The sequence below is a fragment of the Petromyzon marinus genome, chromosome 9, assembly GCF_048934315.1.
Source record: "Petromyzon marinus isolate PM22_M1 ecotype Great Lakes invasive population chromosome 9, UKy_Petmar_22M1.pri1.0, whole genome shotgun sequence".
NCBI lineage: Eukaryota > Metazoa > Chordata > Hyperoartia > Petromyzontiformes > Petromyzontidae > Petromyzon > Petromyzon marinus.
In genome coordinates, this window is record NC_133675.1 from 1,494,398 (window position 1) to 1,511,987 (window position 17,590).

A 17,590-nucleotide genomic window follows, 5' to 3' on the forward strand; every position below is an offset into this window, starting at 1 on the left:
AAGTCGAGGGGGGGGGGAAGTCGAGAGGGGGGGAAGTCGAGGGGGGGGGGAAATCGAGGGGGGAGGGAAGTCGAGGGGGGGGAGCCTTGGGGGGGGAGATGGGGGAGCTAAGGGGGGAGCGGGAGGAGCTTAGGGGGGGGCAGTGGGAACTGGAGAGAGGTCCAGTGGAGCGGAGGATTCGAGGACAAGTGAAGGGAAGTGAAGGGAACCCAAGGGTGCTGCGAGGAATGTGAGTGAGGGAGTTACAATTGAGTCTTTTTTTTCTGTTGTCAAATTTGGTCGATGCCAGCGGAACACAATGGCGGCCAACGTCTTACGAATGACGTCAGCGGATTTTAACGTCCACCGTGAAGCAGCCGGTGCATCACTATACAGTGAATGGACCCGCAGTGTTAACCAGGGCGTCCTGCTGGGTTGGAACTACAAAAAGTTTGCGAACGCGTCACCGCCCCCCATTGACATGTACCGGCAGTGACGGTGCTACTGAATAGGTGTAAACAAGGGATGTTAAAATTTTCCACCTACAGTGCGATGGACTTATTTGAATAATAATATTAAATTACATGGACGGGTGCTTAAAACATATTTTGGGGGAATTCCCTTTCACACCGAGTTTGATGAGAAACTAACGGAACATTTCCTTAATGACTATAGTTACCCGACCACTGGTCTTGCGTGGGACATTCAAATAAGGAATTCAAGTGACCTCTCATATCCTCTCACAAGCAGCACCTCACTCATTTGAGCAAAGGCAGAAATAGTTTGTTGAAAAAAGAAAAGCACAAAGAAGTATACAGCTGCGATCCCATACACAAACGTGCAAAATAGCTCAGCGATACTGTGTTTAATCACCACTGCAGGTCACAACAAAACACCCAGTCACTTATTCACCCACTCCACCACCGTAACTTTCAGGTCAAAATAGCACTCACCCACCCACTCACTAACTCACCTATTTACTCACGCACACTGTGTTTCACCACCACCACAGGTCACAACACTTAGCTCACACTGCTCCACTTTGTATATCCCTCCAATGATAATTTTCACCAAACTCGATTCAATACACGTACCAATGCTCACCTATTCTAAATTTCAGAGTGCTGTTTGTGGCAGGCCGCTTCACGGTTTTGGGCCTGCGTTAAAAAGGAGATTACAGAAAGGAATTGTGCAGATCGTAACCACAGACACAAGTGGGGTCCCTGTGACTACGAGGCGCCACGGTGGCTTCATCCCCACACGCTGACGGACGCTTTTAGTTTCTCAACGCGAGCATGGGCGGCACGAGGCAGCAGGAGCTTGGCGAAGCCTCGATCTTCTAAGTTGCTACCTCGGGAGCTGAAGCCTCCTACGGCCACACGGGCCAGTGCCACCTCATGCATTATGTAAGGCTGTGGTGTGTGCGTGTGTGTGTGAGACAATGAGGCACCACAATTATATTGTCATTCACAATATCATTAACAATTTAACTTAATTTTCTTTACTTTTATTTAAAAAAAATTACATCCAGTTCATCAGGATGCAAGCCGCTGTTCTCTCATTTGAGTCATAATTGACGGCAGAAAGCTCCAGCATGGAAGTCGGCCCTAAAGATCCCTTTCATCAAGCTCGTTAAATACCTCCTCATATAATTACAGGCATCAACAAGGTCCGGTTTCATAATGCGTGCTCATTTTTCCCCAATTTTTTTTTGGTAATTCGTTCTAAAAATGTAAATGCCTGTTCAGCTGTCCACACAGGAAAGAAACCATTGTTGTTGTGAGTCCGAGCCTTCACGGCAAGATCCAAGAAAAACCCACCACGCTTGACCCTATGGGTCCAAGGCAATGCGGCTTCCTGGCCCAACAAACCCTCAGGACCTCCAAGCTCACCACTCTCGCTGATCTCGTGGGCTTCGTTAACCTCGATGAACACATGCACGCACCTCACTCGTAAAACAGGTTTTTTTAGGTGAGATCGCGTAAATATAAACCAAGATATAAACTTGTTGTTAAAGATATAAACTTGTTGTTAACCCCACCACCACCCAACAGACAATTAGTAAGGTTTGTCACGTAAACAGAGCATGCCAATTTATTACAAATACAGCACACCGGTGTGTTGGAGAGCAAATCCAGGTCGGGTGGTGGAGGGTTTAATGACACAATTATATTTAGGCGATCTAAGACAAAAAAAACTGTATTATGGATATTGGTCGTGAAAGCCTACATGTCAAACTGCTTTCATCGGGACACCATAGCCATCAGCTTCTCGAAGGACTCAATGAAGCTCAGCACACTCTAATGGGCTCCAAAAGCCTCACCGCTCTGAAATACTTCAAAGATTTCGCTCTTCCAACGTGCCACGCAGGCCTCACGCTTGACATGTAACAACTTTGCGACATAAAACCACTGTCACCCTTAAGAAAAAAACATAAGCTGTCATTCAGATAATCGAACATGAAAAAAACAAATCTAATAAATCACACTGCCCGGAGCAGACCGCTCAATCCAGGTGCTTGACGGGGCACAAGAGCGTGACACCAAGGAGGCCTCATCACTTGGGAGATAGCAACACACAACTCGGGGTGACGGTGGGGGGGGGAGACGAGGGGTGTTTACTTGTCTCAGGAGTCAGCGTGCGGACGATTATAGGGGGCCCAGTCCTGCGGCTGAGCCGTGGAGACATGGAGACGCCCATGCCCTGGCCTTGACCCCCTCCGGACCCTGCCAGGTCCCCGGCAGCTCCCCCATCCCTCCGTTGGTGCCACACAGTTGAGTATCCTTCGTGGGCGCTGGCGTTGTTGACGGGAACAGCACCACTGGAGGGGGAGCCGCCCTGCACACCCTGTTGCACCGGGGCACCACGCTCGCGCTTCATCAGCTCCATGGGCAGCGTGTAGGTGGTGGTGTAAGCCGAGCGGCGCTGGCCCGGCACCACCGTACGCAGCGACGTGAGAGAGGCAGGCGTCGTTGGGTGAGGCGGGGCCTGTTCTGCCGGCCACGTGTACGTGGGAGTCTCTAGCAGCTGCTGCGACGGGGCGCTGGAAGGGCGGCGGGCCAAGCCTTGCGGCAGCCCTGCCGCGAGAACAAGCTGCTGCTGGTACTGCTGTTGCTGGTAGTGGTGCTGCATCTGATTGTACTGCGCTTGCTGAGTGTTCATGGTGTTCAACAACGACGCGGTTGGCGTTGCCGCTGCCATGCCCGTATTGACGAGGCCCGCGTTGGGATTACCAGGCGGCTGGTTCAAGACCTGCGATGGTGCTCCGCCCATCTGCGTGTTAACGTTCAGCTGGGCCCCGGCGAACCCCGGCCCCCCGAGGCCGCTCCTCTCGAAGTCGGCGCGGGATGGGAAACTCGCAGACCTCGCCCGGGGGCGCATCGACTCCTGCTCCACGCGCAGGCGGCGCACGAGGCGAGACAGGGCTCGGGCCTGGCCCAGGTTGGGTGCCACATCACGGAGGTCGAGTTCCTCCATGGTGGAGAGGAGTGGCACCGACACGAACCCACGTCGCACCAGCGCCTCCACCGTCTCCTCTGACACGCCCTCCGAACGCAGCGTCAGCACCAGCTCCCGCGCCGCATCCGCAGAATACTTCGGGGAGGCGCGGTAGTCCGGCTCCACGTGACCTCGGGCACTAGCAGGGACCGCGTCGGCTACCATGCCGGTGTTCAACACAGAGGACAGCATCGCCCGCTCGCCCGGGAAGGCGGACGCCAGCTCCTGCTCGTACGCAGCATTGTGAAGCGCCGTTGCGGCCCTGGCCTCCAGGTTTTGTTGGTGCAGAGCCATGGCCCTCATGTCCATCCTCGAGGGATTTCCCGCAGCCGTGGGGTTGAGCCCCATGTTGGGCGGGCCGGGGGTCGTGCCTGGCTGGCGAGCGTGCAGAACGGTCGGCTCGGCGGTGCGGTGCTGCTCCACAGCGTAATCACCGTAGCCACGTTGCGCAGCTGCCGCCATCGTCGAATCCACACGCCCGTGGTGGTTGGATGACAGCAGCACTGGCTCGGCCTGTTCCCCTCCAAGGCTCCGATGGGGGTGACGCAGGGGATGGTCAGAGGGGCCGAGCATTGCCCCATGAGACGGGTGCTCTGTGGCATAGCGGGATGGCGAGAGGTCCCTTGCACGCGATGCCATCTTCTCAGCCTCCGACGGAGTTAGGTCCGCGTAGCGGGGGCTTCTCGGGCCCATCGTGGCCGCGAGGGCCAGATTGCCCGGCGTACCCTCCTGGGGCCTCCGACCCTGTGCTGCGTCCCTCCTTGACACGTGGCCCGCCATCTCTCTCGCTGCGTCGTCCGACCCCGACTGGAAGTACGCGTCCTGCGGCCCCACACTCCTGCGCATGGCCTCGGGGTACTGCGGGCCCTGCATGCCGTCACGATAGCCATTTCCTGGGTACTGCCGAACATCTGCCGGTGCCGGGGCACCGACCCTGGTGTTGCCATGGAAGGCATTGTTGCCATCGCCCAGGTAAGAGTGTGCGCCTGGCCGATTGGATTGGTACTGACCGACGTCGCCGGCGAAGCGAGGGTCCGGCTGACCGCTGCTCGCGTACTGTCGATCACCATGGTAAACGGCCTCCCCCGGGATGTTCTGTCGCCCGTCCACGTATGCACTGTCGGCGACGTAACGCGGGTCAATGAAGGGCCCTCCCCTCGGCCTCACCGAGCTCTGGTGGCCGGGCGGCTGATGCTGAAGCTGGGTGGAGTATGCGGCGATCGCCTGCTGCTGATGTTGCTGCTGCTGCTGTTGCTGCATTGGCGGCCGAGCCACTTCCCTTGGCGGCTCGCCCTGGTAGCGCAGTGCCTCATAGCCGTAGGTGATGGAGTTACGGCGGCCCCTCCGCCGGGGGTCGTCGAACATGGGCTCCGCGTCCCAGCGCTCCTCCGCCAGGCCCAGCGCGTCCCAGCTCTGGGACCGGCCGAGGTATTGCCGCTGAGCCACGGGAATCGACATCTCCCGACTTCGACTTGATACTCAACCAGACAGTGCAGGAAGTAGTGCTGTGGTGCCACCCCAGACCTTGAGTTTGCCGAAGCTCACCTGTGGCAGCTGTAGTTCACCTGTGCCGGCTGTCTTCATGAACAAGAGTGGCTGCACGGATGCCGGCTCGCTCTGCGTCTCGCAGTGTTGTTTATATTTAAAGGACACCGGTGTTCACTTAAAGATTACTGCAACCGCAGCCTCGAAGGGTTATATTAAATGGCTTCCAATGACAATGCTTTCAATAGTAACAGACTGAAATGAACAGCAAACGTTTATAACATTGGCACACTAGCGGTAGCGGCGCTGGGCTTGCAGTCGCTGATGCCGGTGGCGAAGAGGGAGAAGCTTGTCACTTGGGAGCAGCGTCGGCTCTGCTCTGCGTCGTTGTTCGGCAAATCGCTCACGCGGGTGAGCAGTCGAACGCTCGCTCTGTGTCTCCGATGCCTTTAAGGGCCACACTGCTCGCACGGTGCCTGGCGTGTAATCACACCCGATTATCTCATGCGTCCTCCCTTTGGCGGTGAAAAAAACGAGCGCACACAACACCACTTGCGTCGCCCCACGCTCGTAGGATGAACCGTTAAATTATTAAAGCGCCTTCTCAGATGACGGTCTCATCGGAGGAGCAGAGTTTAGCGACTTTCCACGCCACGGCTGCGGGGGACCACCGGGACAGAACCGACGCTCACGTCGGGAGACGGCAGAGATTACCGACGATGGGAAGCGGAAAAAAATCCAGTTGCACTCTACAGCAGGTGGTTTACAATTAAATACGATCGGCGACAGCCTCGCACCAAAACACAGCAGCGCCGGTGCAGTGCACGAACAAGATAATGGACACGAACGCCGCAGCCAAGATCGGCAGGAAACCACACAGCCAGGATCAGCAGCCGGGCAGACCGCTAGGCAGAAGCAGCACGCGAGAGGATCACTCGTACTTCCGTTTAGCAAAGCAGAGCGGCCCAGCGACAGCAGGTCACCTGACAGGCTTAGGTCCATCAGCATCAGCGAAATCCAAATCCCGTTCAACGTCACTCTAATCCAGCAATGAAAAATTAAAGCCCAGCGCAGCAAGACCTCCCCCTTCGTGACCCCCTCCCCTCCCCCGTGCGAGCACACGGCTTCAGGTAACGTGCGGCGCGCATCTCGTTACTGGGGGGCCGGCCGCACCTGGGGGCGCCGCTCGCTCCGGCGAACTCCAAAAGAGCTCGTCACCACTGACGCAACGTTTAGCGGCGGCGCCGTTGACGACGCAATGCCGATTACTGGCGCTCGACGCGGGCGGTCGCGTCGAGCGCCCAATCTGCTTACCCAGTTGCGGCGCAGGCAAATCCTTGGCGAGCGAGACGGTTTAATCCGAATCCCACTGTACCATGGCTTCACATGACGAGCATAGTGGTGACACAGAGAATTTCAAATTTCAAATGAATGACTTGAAAGCAATTTTTAGGGGAATAGCGATGATTGCCTTTTGTGAAATGAAATGCGATAACCGCGGCCTTCCTTTCATGTCGCCTCTCCAAGCGCACTTACCACTACTTGCTCCACGGTAACGAGACCCTTTTTAATAACAATAATTCATTATTAACGAGGTGCACATAAAACTCCGCGTGGCATCGGCAGGTCGTACGAGAGCCACCTCTCAGTGTGGACTGGTCATCCGAGCCGATCCACACTGCGCACCGCACCCTATCTACATAAAATTACAATTGTCATTGAATCCCAAAAGTCACGAACACAACAATCCACACAGGGTCTTTATGCCACACCACCTGATTGAGAAACCTTCCTCCCGATCCCTGCAGAATCCTAAATCAAGTGAAATCCGATACGCGTGATCCGCATTAAATATGGAGCTCTGATCTGCACGTTCTACTCATCTGAGGACTCTTTTACTCATCCTGATCCACACGAAATTCCAACAATAACCGAATCCAGATCCGTAACGCTTGCCGTTTTGATTCCCAAATGGCTCGTGGAAAGAGTCTGGATTTGTGCCGCTTGCCATTTTACAAGTAAAAAAAAGTTGCTTCAGAATTAATGTGTTGAAACGGCGCTTCAGTTAATGAGGCAGCATGGGTAAAATACAGCTGCTGCATCTCGTTAGGCCTTAACCACTATTTCACCAGTGGCAGCTTCATTTTCACCAAGCGCTGCGACACCCACACGCATGTTAACGAGCAGGGAATTCACGCTCTCTCTTTCTCTTTTAGGTATTGAAATGTTCAATTTTGGAGTCTGATAGAAAGTCTTAGGAGCTCTGGGACGCAGGGGAATCGCCCTGGGAGAGGCTCTAAGACTTCGCAAGGCCGCTAAGCGCAGCGGCGGAACCCCAAGCGGTCTCGGGGAATGAGAGCAGAGCCGGACAAATGGATGGGCCACCCACACACAGCATGCCCGAGTTGAAGTCTCAGGTCCCAGTTGTAAGGGCAACCCTCGTATTACCCGGTTGGGACACACACAGCAACATCGCCCCTCAGAAACACAGTGCTTAACAGATCCACATGGAAGAGGGTTGAGACACAGTGAGACTTTCCTGAGTTAATAAATACTGGATATGCATGAATGTTGAACTTCTTTCGCACAGTACGTAGCCAACCCGTGCTAATCGGTAGTGTGCATTCAGGATCGGCTCCTTCACGGGGAAAAGCAACAGGTCCCAATCATCGCAGCCGTTGCATTTGATATGGAAAGTGCATCAAGAGTAACCCCCCCTTCCCCAACTAGCCCCCCCACCCCCGGCACCCCCCACTCTCACCGCAGGCACGCAAAAGCTTGGTGCAGTGGTTAGCAGCACTCCACTGTCCCCGCGATCCGGATTACAGCTCTGCTATTTATTGCACAGGGATTACGGCGCCAAAAAAACGTTGGCCCGTTCCGCGGGTTCCATCCTGTGCACGCGTGCGTGCAACGCACGCGTGCACGTTACACGCACACGGTCCCTGGAGGATACTTTGTCAGCTCCCAAGACCCTTCCGCCACCTCTCTGCTACCCCCTTTAACCCTCTCTCCCTCGAGACGGCCCACTCACCGCGTGCGCCGAATCGTCGGCAACCCTCGCCAACCAAGCGCGTCTCGGCAAGGATGGCGGCACGGAGGGGTGGCCACACAGGAGGACGTTACACAAGCGCCGAGTCTAAACCTCTCACGCCACGAGGTCCAAGTGCAACCCCAATCCGGACGTGCGACGCCACACCTGGGGCGGTTGAGGATTACTGGCCAGCTCTCGGGACCGCGGCAAAATCTAAACACAATTTAGTGCAGTTATCGAAATGCCCCCTCCCATCCCCACCTCACAAGGGTGAAACACGAGTCCCACGGGCATTCATCTGCCGGGGGATACGTTACCCTCGCTCCGCAAATTAAGGGGGGCTGCCCTGTCAAGGGGAAAGCCACCAAACACGCGACGGGGCACTGGACAGCCAAATGGGAAGCTCTGTGTGTTAATCACCAAAACAGGAAGAATAAATATGCAGACATTACATGTCCTCCACATACCGGTCCCTCCACATGAAAATCAACAATACATGTTTTACACCTACCATCAGCCAAACGTTCTTCTGAGAGTACATAATTTCAGCAATAATGGTCCAATACAAACAAATTCTCTCAACATTTCGCATCTCATCAGGATAGACAGGTGCGATCAACCAGGCAGGTGGAACATTTTATCGAACAGACGGGGTTTAATTTCAGCCGGGTCCGAGTCAGCAATCTAGAAAATATTTTTGTTACCCGGCACACACCATACCTCTTCACTACTTCAGCCTACCAGCAACCCAACATTGTTTGAGAAATTAAGTCCTGGGTGTGAGACCACATGAGCTGCTTGTCTCCATCGCGAATGCAACTGCGGAACACGGGTGAATCTACCGTGTCCCATGTCTGCACCGCACGGCTTCAGCAGCTGTCCCGCATCAGAATGCACACCGAGCCACGTGCTGGTGAGTGCGGTTTCAACATGGTCTCGCAGCGCCTCCGAGACCCCATTCCACACACGCGTTTCCCTTGCCCGAGTCATGCACAAAGTTAGAACATTTAAAAGCTAAATATTTTCAAACTGGAACTAAATAATGAATTTCACAAAAGCTCTGAGAAACTGGGACCTTTCTGAAATTGTAACTGTTCCGGCCTTACACACACCCCATCAAACCCCGCATGTCCCATCCTATACACAACCCATCAAACTCCGCATGTCCCATCCTATACATTACACACACACACCACCACCCTGCACGTCCCATCCTACACGCTTTACACACCCCCATACATCGTATTCTACACACCACACACCCCCATCACCAACCCGTACATCACAACCTACACACCACACACCCCATCACCACCCCATCCTACATGCTACACACATCCCCACCATCTCACATGCAACACATCCCGTGCCACACTTTTAATGTAACATTTCACATGTGGGACGGACACCAGGACGCGCGTGTGGAGGGAGTGCGGTCACCTTCACAGATTCTGTCGAGACGCTGGCGCTTCACTTTATGTTTGTCCATGAAGGCCGGGTGAGGCCGGGCACGGGGGTCACCAGGGGTCACCAGGTATCACCAGGGGTCAGCAGGGGTCGCCGAATCCGTGCTCCTCACAGTGATGGCGGGCCGAGACAACCCACGTCCAAGGCGTCGCAAAATCCTGCACAGAGAACACGAGCATGACTCACCAGCTAGGCCAGCGCCACCTAGCCTCACACAGCCAGCCTGGCACCAGCCCATATTCAACACAACACGCACACGTTCAACCGCTAAGGTGGCTCTCATACGGACAGACTGGCCCCTGTCATGGAAATGTGGAATTTCACCACTGCAGGTGTTCGGCTTTAGTGTCACAAGAGATGGGACATGAACGGCATTGGTGCGCACCGCACGAGGCGGGGTAAATGCAGTCTAAAAGTACTGTAAGTGTATGTTTACAGTCTGTTCTCACGTAACGCAGTAGTTGTGTTTCTGAAGAACAGCGCGTTATGAGAAAGTTGCGTTATAATATGTAAAGCACAGTCCGTGATAACGCGTGAGTTGTGTATGCAGGCTGAACTAAGACCGAGGCGCATGGGTAGCATCTAGAAGGATCCAGCAGCATCCTGCCTTGCGTGATGCATTGCCAAGGCAGCCGTACAACCGCTAATTCCTGCTCACGCGACGGAGTTCCGTTCGCTCAGTCGCGTTATATCCAGTTCGCATCCATGTTATAAAAAATGCGTTCCCTGATACATTCATTGCGTTATAGCCAATTCGTGCTATGAACACACGTAGCATCAGGTTATAGGAATAGGTTTTACCCTTTTAACTGGCACAAAAACTGACACCTTTATTCAAGGCATCATGTTTGCAATAACCAAAACACAAGCAGTCAAAATGCAAACAAAAAAGACAACTCTGATAATAATATGCACTGTCCTTGAATTTGATTGGTCCACACCCGAGACAGCTTTTCTTAGAGCCTAGTCTCCATTGGTGTTGGACCAGAAGACGCCAAAAGGCGTACAACACGTAGCATCATAGAACACTGTACTGTATACAGAAGGTAGTGAGGTGCAGCTCAGGCACACCACCTCGCAGGGGCAGCAGGGGGCAGCACGGGGAGGCAGGGGAAGCAGCGAGGTCTTACGCCAGTCTCAGCTGCAGCAGCACCATCTGCTGTTTGACAAACAGTTCTAAACGGCATCAATACCCAAAAACCAGGCCACCAGATTTACCGCACGCACTACCAAACCAATCGCGCTACCAAGCCACCAGCACTACCACACGCACTACCAAGCCACCAGCACTACCACACGCGCTACCAAACCACCAGCACTACCACACGCACTACCAAACCACCAGCACTACCACACGCGCTACCAAACAACCAGCACTACCACACACACTACCAAACCACCAGCACTACCACACGCACTACCAAGGCATCAGTACTACCACACGCGCTACCAAGGCATCAGTACTACCACACGCGCTACCAAACCAAACGCGCTACCACACGCACTCCCAAACCAGCACTACCACACGCACTACCAAGCCACCAGTACTACCACACGCACTGCCAAACCACCAGCACTACCACACGCACTCCCAAGCCACCAGCACTGCCACACGGACTACCAAGCCACCAGCACTACCACACGCACTACCAAGCCACCAGCACTACCAAACCACCAGCACTACCACACGCACTACCACACCACCAGCACTACCACACGCACTACCCAGCGACCAGCACTACCACACGCACTACCAAACCAGTCGTACTACCACACGCGCTACCAAGCCACCAGCACTACCACACGGACTATCAAACCACCAGCACTACCACTCGCTCTACCAAACCACCAGCACTACCACACGCGCTCCCAAGCCACCAGCACTACCACACGCACTACCCAGCCACCAGCACTACCACACGCACTACCAAGGCACCAGCACTACCACACGTGCTACCAAGCCACCAGCACTACCACACGCACTACCAAGGCACCAGCACTACCACACGCACTACCAAGGCACCAGCACTACCACACGCGCTACCAAGCCACCAGCACTACCACACGCGCTATCAAGCCACCAGCACTACCACACGCGCTATCAATCCACCAGCACTACCACACGCACAACCAAACCACCAGAACTACCACACGCACTACCAAACCACCAGCACTACCACTCAGTACCAAACCATCAGCACTACCACACGCACTACCAAGCCACCAGCACTACCACACGCACTACCAAACCACCAGCACTACCACACGCACTACCCAGCCACCAGCACTACCACACGCACTACCAAACCACCAGCACTACCACACGCGCTATCAAGCCACCAGCACTACCACACGCACTACCAAGCCACCAGAACTACCACACGCACTACCAAGCCACCAGCACTACCACACGCACTACCAAACTACCAGCACTACCACACGCGCTACCAAACCACCAGCACTACCACACGCGCTACCAAACCACCAGCACTACCACACGCACTACCAAACCACCAGCACTACCACACGCACTACCCAGCCACCAGCACTACCACACGCGCTACCAAACCACCAGCACTACCACACGCGCTACCCAGCCACCAGCACTATCACACGCACTACCAAACCACCAGCACTACCACACGCACTACCCAGCCACCAGCACTACCACACGCGCTACCAAGCCACCAGCACTGCCACACACACTACCCAGTCACCAGCACTACCACACGCACTACCAAACCACCAGCACTACCACACACACTACCAAACCACCAGCATTACCACACACACTACCAAGGCATCAGCACTACCACACGCACTACCAAACCACCAGAACTACCACACGCACTACCAAACCACCAGCACTACCACACGCGCTACCAAACCACCAGCACTACCACACGCGCTATCAAGCCACCAGTACTACTACACGCGCTACCAAACCAAACGCGCTACCACACGCACTCCCAAACCACCAGCACTACCACACGCACTACCCAAGCACCAGCACTACCACACGCACTACCAAACGCGCTCCCGAGCCACGAGCACTATCACACGCACCACCAAACCACCAGCACTACCATATGCACTACCAAGTCACCAGCACTACCACACGCACTACCCAATCACCAGCACTATCACGAGCACTATCACACGCACTGCCACGAGCACTATCACACGCACCACCAAACCACCAGCACTACCATATGCACTACCAAGTCACCAGCACTACCACACGCACTACCCAATCACCAGCACTACCACGAGCACTATCACACGCACTGCCACGAGCACTATCACACGCATTGCCAAGCCACCAACTATTACGACCACACACACCACCAGAAGTTACTCGCCGATTTCCCTTTCGCAAAAACAACAAAAACCTCGCATGACCCCTCACCCCTCCTACAAAGATTCCCCGTGTGCCTTAACAGACTGTTGGGGCAAGTGCTGTTAGCGAGCACCTCAGAAGGCCGGCACGGGACGCGCCCGGCCGCCTTTGTCTCCCTAATGGCAATATTTACACACCGAACCAGGTACTGTTTTGAGGCCGAGTCGACCTAGGGAGGCCCAGGAACGGTTCAGCTAATCGTCACTGGTGTTGGCTGTGATCGGGAATCGAACTCGGGGTGCCGGGTTCATAGCGCAGTGCGCTAACCGCTACATTCACACCTGAACACACAACCACACTCAGAATCCACACACAACCACACTCAGAATCCACACACAACCACTCAGAATCCACACACAAAACCGCTCAATACAACCACCGCCATTCACCACTACGTAGCGGTGACGTCACAACGGCGCTTGTGCCAGGCCAGGTGCACTCTGAGGCCACGTGATGTGTTGAAGGCTCGCTGACAGGAGGTCAAAGGACAGACCCAGGTGCCGTCAGTTGACTGGGATGATTGGCAGATGTACACCACAACACCAAATCAGATCTACACATGGAGTCAGAATTCACACACACGCTCCCCAACACACACAGAAGACAAACTTCCCCCGTATAGCCTTACTAGACACGTGGGGCAAGTGCTATTAGCGAGTAGCACCTACGAAGGCCGGCGTGGCTCACGAGGAGGTGGGTGGTCAGCACCACGCTGACCGCCTTTATCTCCCCAGTAACAATGTTTACACACCGCACCAGGTTCTCATTTGAGGCCGATTCGACCTAGGGGAGGCCCACAACCGGTTCAGATAATCGTCACTGGTATTGGCCGTGAACCGGAATAGAACTTCGGTTGCCTCTGACAATTGTATTGCACATTACATACCAGAATCACAATTTGCGTATACATTGCCAAATACAAAACACATCAATACACTATCACACGCATAATGACACGGAATAATTACAGGGACACACACATATGCAATCTTACATAGCCACACACGCGTTCACGCAATGACACACATGCACGAACCGCTATTTACCCCCCTTTTAGCCTTTGCAGCAGCCTATTGGAAAGTTGCTATTAGCGAGCACCTATTAAAGCTGCCTTTTGATATTTAACCACCTTACCAGAAGTAAGAGTACAGTATTTAAGGCTGAGTCGGGCCAGGAGAAGCCCAGTACCGGCTCAGGTTATCAGCCGTCACTGATGTTAGCCGCGACCCTGATCGAACTCGTGGCCGCGGTTCCCAGCCGCGCGAATCGCTGCGCCACCGCTCCCCTCGGTACACAAAGATGCCCCCCCCCCCCCCGTATGGCCTGTAAATACTATTGGGGGGTAAATACTATTGGGGGTCAGTGCTTTTGACGAGCAGCGTCTAGTAAGGCCGGTACGGCACACAGTGGTGGTGTGGCCAGAACCACGGCCGGCCGGCCGCCTTTGTCTCCCAAGCGGCGATGCACTACTGTATTACAACCATCGCGCATCGGGTACTCATAACAAGGCTCAGTCGAACGAGAAAGGAGACGCGGGACCGGTTCGGATATTCGTCACCGGTGTTGGTGGCTGTGAGCGGGAATCAAACTCGGGTCGCCGCCGAGGTTTGAAGGAGCGGCAGAGGCAGCGCTCACCGCTACGCCATCGCTCCCCCCCCAACACGCGCGCCGTCCACAGTCACTCGCACGCATCCCCTACCTAGAGAGAGATCCGCGTGCCAGCAGCAACGGCAGCAGCAGCAGCAATTACAGCGCGGATCACAACAAGACGACGACGGCGGCTGCGGCTGCATTGTTTAAACGACGCGGGCCCCGATTGCAAAACCCACGCCGCCCGGCCGTGTTTACCTACACGGAGGAGGAGCAGGGAGCGCGGGGCGGAGAGCGGGGGCAGGGGGGGTGGTTGGTGCTGGTGCTGGTGGTGCTGGTGGTGGGCCGCGCGCGAGCGAGAGAGGAGGGGAGAAGATAGATGGTGGCAGAGCGGGCGAAGAGAGCGAGACGAGGAGGAGGAGGGGGAAGAGCGGCTGCGTCGCGCACGGCGATGCTGCTGCTTCTTTGTGAGCGCGGCGGAGCGCGAGGGAGGGCGGAGAGAGCGGGGGGAGGTGCACGAGGGGGAGATCGGCGCACGCGGGAGTCGATGGCGGGCGAAGGGGAGGGGGGGAATCCGAGAAAAAATCTGGGGGAGGGTCCCCTCGCTAGAAGTGGGGTGGTGGTGTTGGGGGGGGGTACCCCAACCACACCACCACACCCAGGGCCCTGGGCGCGGGGCCGGGTTTCGGGGCGAGACACAAAGACGGCACTTGTCGTTGACCCCCGCTCGCTCAAATCTCTTCTCTCCATCTCCTCTCTCGAGCGGCGCTCGCGAGCTCTGATAAGCTTTGTAATTCTGCTTTCCGGCCCATTAAACAAACAATACAGCCGGAGAAAGTAAACAGCACGGACCTGGCCTCCAAAGCTCCCACCAACACCTACATGACCACAGGAGCTCGCGGCGGTCCGCGGGTGTCACCGTGACATTTCTCGAAGGGGGAACCACCCTGGCACTGTGTCACGGCCCCCACTGGGTCCCATGTCTCTGGTACTGCCCCCGCCCCGTCTTCAGCGAAAGCGCTTTCGAGTGCCGCGCCGTGGCCTCTCGTTTCTGCAGGTGGTAGCCCCCCACCACCACCGACGTCCGTGACATCCAGAGGGACACAGCCACACAGCTATCAGAGCGGGTGAGGGATGGGACACCCGATGGTGAGGTGCGAGGGAAGACCGGGCAGCTTCTCGTCCCCTGTGTTTCTCTCCCTGCTCGGTCAATCTCAAAAGGGGCTCACGTGCAGGGAAGCCAGGCGCGGGCCTGCGCTTTTCGGCTATAAATACGGGCGGGTCCATTGTCTGCACGCCGCAGTTAATTGGATGGGGTCTTAATTCGCCACCCAATGTCTCCGCCATGAGCGCCGCGTTTCCCGCTCTCCGAGACGCAACAGCTCGGCACGGCGGAAATGTGGAAGCGGAGAGAGACCTCGACGCCCCGGATACCACAGCAAGCAGCTGCAGCTTGGCAGATACCATCTGCCGTGGCAGGAGCTGAGAGAGGGAAGAGATTGGGAGGAGAGTGAAGGGATGAGAAGAGTGGAGGGAGAGTAAAACGGTAGCATTAGCTCTAAGGGAGAGGCAGGAGGAAGGAAAGGTTGAGGCCTCGGGAGAGTTGAGGCCTCAGGAGGGACTCGCAGAGCATAGATTGTGGCGGGGGGGGGGGCAGTGGCGAAAGGCGCCCCCTACGACCCACATCTTCCCCTGCACGGTAGGCGTGGGGCTTATCTCGCCATGGCACCCGTGCCTCCATCCCTACCACAATCGCCACCACCACCACCATCGGCAACGCGCGGCGCGGCCTCCAACGTGGGCGCCATTGAGACCGCATCTGCAGGCGCGCATCCTGCAGCCCGGGTTTCCTCCTCGCCGCTCGTTCACAGACTCGCACAACACGGGTCAACGGCGGTATAGGCCGTTGTCAACCCACTGCTGGAAGAAGGGCCTCCTCAAGCCGTACTGATCATGGAGTTCCTTGACGATACTTCACCACGCTGATCAGTGCAGGTATACAGGATGAACCGGGTCATATTATTGTTTCCACCATCAAGTGAGAGGCTGATTGTGTCAATCGCTCATTCTCCCAGCCAGCGCCCACCCACACACGAGACGCCGTGCCACACCGCCACTGTACGCGTCAACTTCTCAGGTCACGCCATGCCATCGCTTCCTTCCGTAGAAGTCGCTTTGGCAACGCCCCCCCCCCCTCCGGGGTCAGCGGGGTCAGGGTGCACGCCTCCACCCCTGAGGAGACGGAAGGGCCACCCACCCCGACGTGGGCAGCCACGTCCAGCCCCACCATGGCACCACCACGCAGGCAGCCCCACCGCCGCCGCCTCCGTTGCAGCGGCCGCGTGTCAGGGTTCTGGCTGCGACACGGACGCTGGCACCTGGCGCCATCACGCAACTCGCCGCACTCATGTCTCGCTCCTTGTACAAATTCCAAAAGCCTCGCGTTCACTGCCATTTTTACCTCCGGCCGGGGTCTCCCCGCCCCCATCCTTCCAACCTAGCCCTGCCTCCCGGCGACACAGAGCAAGGCCGGGAGGGGCCTCCGGGGCGGCCAAGGCAGCTGCGTTTCCATGGAGAGCTGGCGCTGAGCTAAGAGCAACATCCGGTGAAGTATGGTCGGGCTGAGCCGGGTCGGCCAGAGCCGTTATGCCAGGGACGCGAGTGGCGGAGGTGGAATCCGTTGCGCTGCCTCAACTTGGGCCCCCGGCGTGCAGCCGTCAGGCCCAGGTCTCCCTCGCGAGAGATTTGATGCGTAAATGGAAACTCCACCTGGTTACACATACAGTAAACGTACCTACGCACAACAATAATGAAGAGCCCTTTGTCAATCCACTGCTGGATGAAGGCCTCCGTTATACCGGGTCGGAACATGGTGGGTTGTTTGACCGTATTTCATAACGCTGGTCAGTGCGGTTTAGTGAAGGGGAAGAGTGGTTCAAATATCACTCGTTACGAATAGTCGCGGCCGAGAATGAAACTCAGGTCTCTGGGGTCAGAGCCCAGCGCTCTAACCATCGTGCCACCCCTCCACCTATATACCTACCTGCCAACAGTACGTACGTTTCTACCAGTTTATCCAAGCTGCCTGCCTAAATATCTACCTACCGACCTGCATACCAACTATGTGCTTTATATCT

General features: G+C 56.0%; 1 protein-coding gene across 4 annotated transcripts in view; it reads right to left on the reverse strand.

The window, feature by feature from the left end:
- The window catches only part of LOC116940724 (C-terminal-binding protein 1), a 44,265-nt gene that overhangs the window by 24,912 nt on the left and 1,763 nt on the right, over window positions 1-17,590 (reverse strand). For 2 of the 4 annotated variants that reach the window (XM_032950898.2, XM_032950899.2), the window contains exon 2: window positions 9,437-9,621. In XM_032950898.2, coding sequence (XP_032806789.1) covers window positions 9,437-9,485 — 49 coding nt within the window. In that variant the 5' untranslated portion in view covers window positions 9,486-9,621. Of the gene's footprint in view, window positions 1-9,436; window positions 9,622-14,711; window positions 14,922-17,590 lie in introns of those variants that run through there. The other 2 variants (XM_032950900.2, XM_076065803.1) reach the window with 2 other exon arrangements.